The 4,317-nt window shown below is 39.8% G+C and overlaps 1 protein-coding gene across 1 annotated transcript; it reads left to right on the top strand.

The window, feature by feature from the left end:
• The first annotated feature begins 764 nt into the window (after window positions 1-764).
• Window positions 765-3,614, top strand: LOC102717852 (isoflavone reductase homolog). The gene is made up of 4 exons (XM_006663879.3): window positions 765-1,398; window positions 1,615-1,855; window positions 2,429-2,632; window positions 3,232-3,614. Exons 1-4 carry the CDS (start codon window positions 1,063-1,065, stop codon window positions 3,393-3,395), a joined length of 945 nt encoding a protein of 314 aa, XP_006663942.1. The 5' UTR covers window positions 765-1,062; the 3' UTR covers window positions 3,396-3,614.
• The last annotated feature ends 703 nt before the right edge of the window (window positions 3,615-4,317 follow it).

The raw sequence follows: 4,317 nt of genomic DNA, 5'->3' as shown, positions 1-4,317 counted from the left end.
CTACTCCAAACAAATAAATAGATCAAAATCATAACAAGCCTCAAATAAACCATCGAACAAACTAGATAGACGATCAACTAAATCGAGATAGTTCTATCGAGCTAATCCGATGGGTTGACAATCACGAATTCACACTACGAAGCTAACACACCTCGCGCCGAGAGCTCGCTTCTGTCAAAAATGTGGCGATGTGCTAAAAGATATATTGATCATATGATTGTTGATATTTTACAAGCCACAGAGTTGTTGTATTTATACCCCCGAAAGTAACTAGAGTTAGACACGAACTCGTATCTATTACATAATTTATTACACACAGATTCTATTTAAAGATATTGCCTAAAAAACTCTAATATTTACAAATATTTCTTCATGCGGACTCCGCTTGTCTCCTAAAATTCAGGCAACTTCTCACCAACCTTTCTATCAACAACATGGACCGACCTTATGTGGGCTCACAACCTTTGGTAATGTAGCTATTGGGTTTGCTACAATGTCATCCCAATTGATCCCAGCAAAAGACTTGTCATGATCCAAATAAACCATAAAGTTCTTGATCTTGTTCACAATAGAGGACATAGCAAGTGTATCTGAATCAGACTCAATAATCCTTAAGCCGTCTGCAAGAGTCTTACCAGGTAAGAGCCAATATACCATAGGACGTGTGCTCTGCTTGTAGTCAAGTTGTTTAACAAAATCATCAAACCACAAAGGTGACCAGCTGTCTGTGTCACAATGATCAAACCAGTCCATCTTTTCATCAATGTAAGCCCTGTTCTTCCCGAACCCAACAAAAAAGCCACCATGGTGCACTTCCACTGAAAAAAGATCATCACCAGGACCTGCAAAAGCCACCAATTTGAACCAAAAATTAATCCTAATGACATAACCTAGACAATTATGCTGCAACCTGAACCATAACCTAAACCCTAACCAAAATCACAACGACTTTACCCCAGAATCTAACACTGTCGTTGAGTGAGAAGGCATTAATAAAGCCTCGCGAGAGGCGAGACTTCTTATCCTGTCAGACGAGCGAGGATAGGAGATCGGACCGTCGCCATGGCAGCGGAGAAGAGCAGGGTCCTCGTCGTCGGCGGCACCGGCTTCGTCGGCCGGCGGGTCGTCGCGGCGAGCCTGGCGGAGGGCCACCCGACCTACGTCCTGATGCGGCCGGAGATCGGCCTCGACCTTGAAAAGCTCCAGATGCTGCTGTCCTTCAAGGCGCAGGGCGCGCGGCTGCTCGAGGCATCGCTCGACGACCACCGGAGCCTCGTCGCCGCGGTCCGGCAGGTGGACGTCGTCGTCTCCGCCATGTCCGGCGTGCACTTCCGCAGCCACAACATCATGCTCCAGCTCAAGCTCGTCGAGGCCATCAAAGAAGCTGGTAATGTTAAGGTAATTAATGTTCTGTGTCAAATTATATTTACCTCCAAGAATTCTGGAAAACACCAACTACCTATGAAGTGTGAGTGTGTTTCATGTAATCGAAAAATTCATCGATCTTTTTTTTTAAAACTGGAAAACGCCAACGATCAAAAAAAGTTCTTTTTTTGGGGGGGAAGTGAAGATAAACGATACATATATTTACCTCCAAGAATTCTGTGTGAGCAGCGTTTTGTGCCGTCTGAATTCGGCACGGATCCGTCGAGGATGGGGCATGCTCTTGAGCCAGGGAGGGTTACATTCGACGAGAAGATGGTGATAAGAAGAGCAATTGAGGAGGCAGACATCCCCCATACATATGTTTCTGCAAACTGCTTTGCAGCTTATTTCTGTCCTAACCTCTGTCAGATGAAAACTCTTCTCCCTCCCAAAGACAGAGTTGGTGTGTATGGGGATGGCCACGTTAAAGGTAAATTGTGATTAGCCAGCCAATACACCCTGCTCTTTCATTGCTTCCATTTTATTTTTTAGTGTTCTTTTGAGAACATTTGCAACCTTTTGATGTCCTTCTGAAAGGCTTTGTGTTTGCAAGTTGGTTCGATTTGATTCCGATTCATTAGTATTATTCAGGATTGTTCGGTTCCATGTTTTTTGGTACTCCCAAACCTTCGTTTCATCTGCAGTTTTTCAATCATTGAGTACATTTGATTGCATCCATTGGACAGAGCATAATATTATTCCTGATAAGCACCCCTTTTTCTCTTCACTGTTGCCACTTTTTTCCGTACCTGCAACTTATTTATTGTAAATAATGATATTTTCATGTGTGGCTAGTTTACAATACCTTGGTCGTTTTTCAGTGAAAAATGATAAAACATTAATTTGCCCTTCCTTTTCTCTATCATGATTTGGTCAGATTAAGGCCTATTGAAAATCATTCGTCAGTAGTAATACAACCAGAACTATAATAACTATACTACAAAACGCAGAACACTAGGTTTTAGTTTTACTGCTGATCATCAAGCTGCAATGGTTATTTCAGTGTTTTTTGTGGATGAAAATGATGTGGGAACATATACAATCAAATCAGTCGATGATCCTCGCACCTTGAACAAGACAGTATACATAAGAGCACAAGACAACTGCCTCACTCAGAACGAGTTGATTGAAAAGTGGGAAAAACTCACTGGGAAAAGCCTTGAGAAATTCCACATACCTGCTGACGACTTTTTGGCTTCAATGAAAGGTAGTAGATCTCCCTCTTGTCAATTTCATGCGTTTGACATTTTCTTTCCGGTTTTCGTGTGCAACTTTAATCTAATTGCTATTAGAAAAAGTGTATAAAAATGTAATAGATTTATGAGATTAGGTAAGTACTACTAAAGACACATCTATACTTACCATTTTAAAGTTTTAAATTAAGTTTTTGAGAATATGTTTATAGACAAACATATTTTTCTTGGGCAACGTTACGGTACCTATCGTGGTAGTAATATGGTAGTAGTGTAGTAAAATTTATATTTAACTATATATTTTTATAAGTATATTAAATATTTTTATTCTAAACTTTGGTAAGATATATTTATCAATTTACCTATTTTAAAATAATATATAACACATAATTTTATCACAGTGCACTATAATAAGATCAGTATAGTTCAATCCAAAGCAATAGACTGCTGATAATCATTTCAGGGTATCTAAAAAAAGTCCCCTTTTCTTATATAGAATACTGACAAGTAAATGCTTGTTAGTGTAAGACTACTCGAGGACTTACTTGTCAAAAATGACATATGCTGTGGAAAAACAAACTTGCGATTGATATGCAATTTGCAATGAATGCAGATCTGGACTTTGCTCACCAAGTGGGAATAGGACACTACTACCACATCTTCTACGAGGGCTGCTTGACAAACTTCGATATCGGTGAGAATGGTGCCGAAGCAACTCAGCTCTACCCAGAGGTTCACTACACTCGTATGGATGAATACCTGAAACGCTATCTGTAACTCGACAAAACATAAATCATGTAACCTGCAAGTAAGGATGCAGGATAATCAATGGGCCTAAAACCTGCTTATATTGGGCATGTCCTGGTAAATTGTCCTAGACAGAGTTCAAGAAAATCCATGCCTGTTAGCTACAAAAAGGATCTCAATTATTATCTTGTTTTGTCGAATCTGTTGTGCTATCAAGTTGATTACTGGGTGCAAAGGTGAACTGAGAAATAATTGGCATTTTTAGACCTGTTCTGGGCATTCTGCTATGCTCAGAGCAAGGCTAATAATATAGTCAAGCTATAAGACTTTTTTAGTCATTTTAGAGCCTGGCTCTAGTAGTTAGCTCTTTATAATTAATACAGACCTACGTGTCTCTCTCGTAGAGTTTTTTTGTTTTTTGTGTCTAAGTTGGCAATAAGCTTACAGCGCACTTCTTTTCTCTTCTCTCATCTCCCCTCCACGTCAGCATTTAGCCGGTTTATAGCCTACTATTATACTTTCTCTCACGTGGACCTACCTTGATAAAAGACATTTTATGCAAATACTGTTCGTTAACCGTGCAAACTTACTGCTAAGCTGCACACCTTGCCTTAGGTCTTCCAGACACGCCCAAGCTAAATAGGGACATGTGAAAAAAAAATGCAAGATCCATCAAACGGTTTGTTGCCTTTCAACTTTTTTTTTACTGAGTCACTTTCAGTACCAAATCAATCAATTCTTTTTTGAAATTTACAAAAGTTGTGTTTTCAGCGACGTGAGTGCATGACTTCATCCACTAAAGTTTGATCCTGCAGCTCAGATTTTTGCTGAAGAATCACTGTGACTGAATTTGAGTACAAGGACAACAATGCTCTCTTAGCGGTATCACCAGACCATTTTTCTAAACTGAATGAACAGGCATCAATAGCTAGAAAGATACTTACAAGACATA

The sequence above is a fragment of the Oryza brachyantha genome, chromosome 12 (assembly GCF_000231095.2).
Source record: "Oryza brachyantha chromosome 12, ObraRS2, whole genome shotgun sequence".
Classification (NCBI taxonomy): Eukaryota; Viridiplantae; Streptophyta; class Magnoliopsida; order Poales; family Poaceae; genus Oryza; species Oryza brachyantha.
This window is presented reverse-complemented; position numbering and strand designations above follow the sequence as displayed.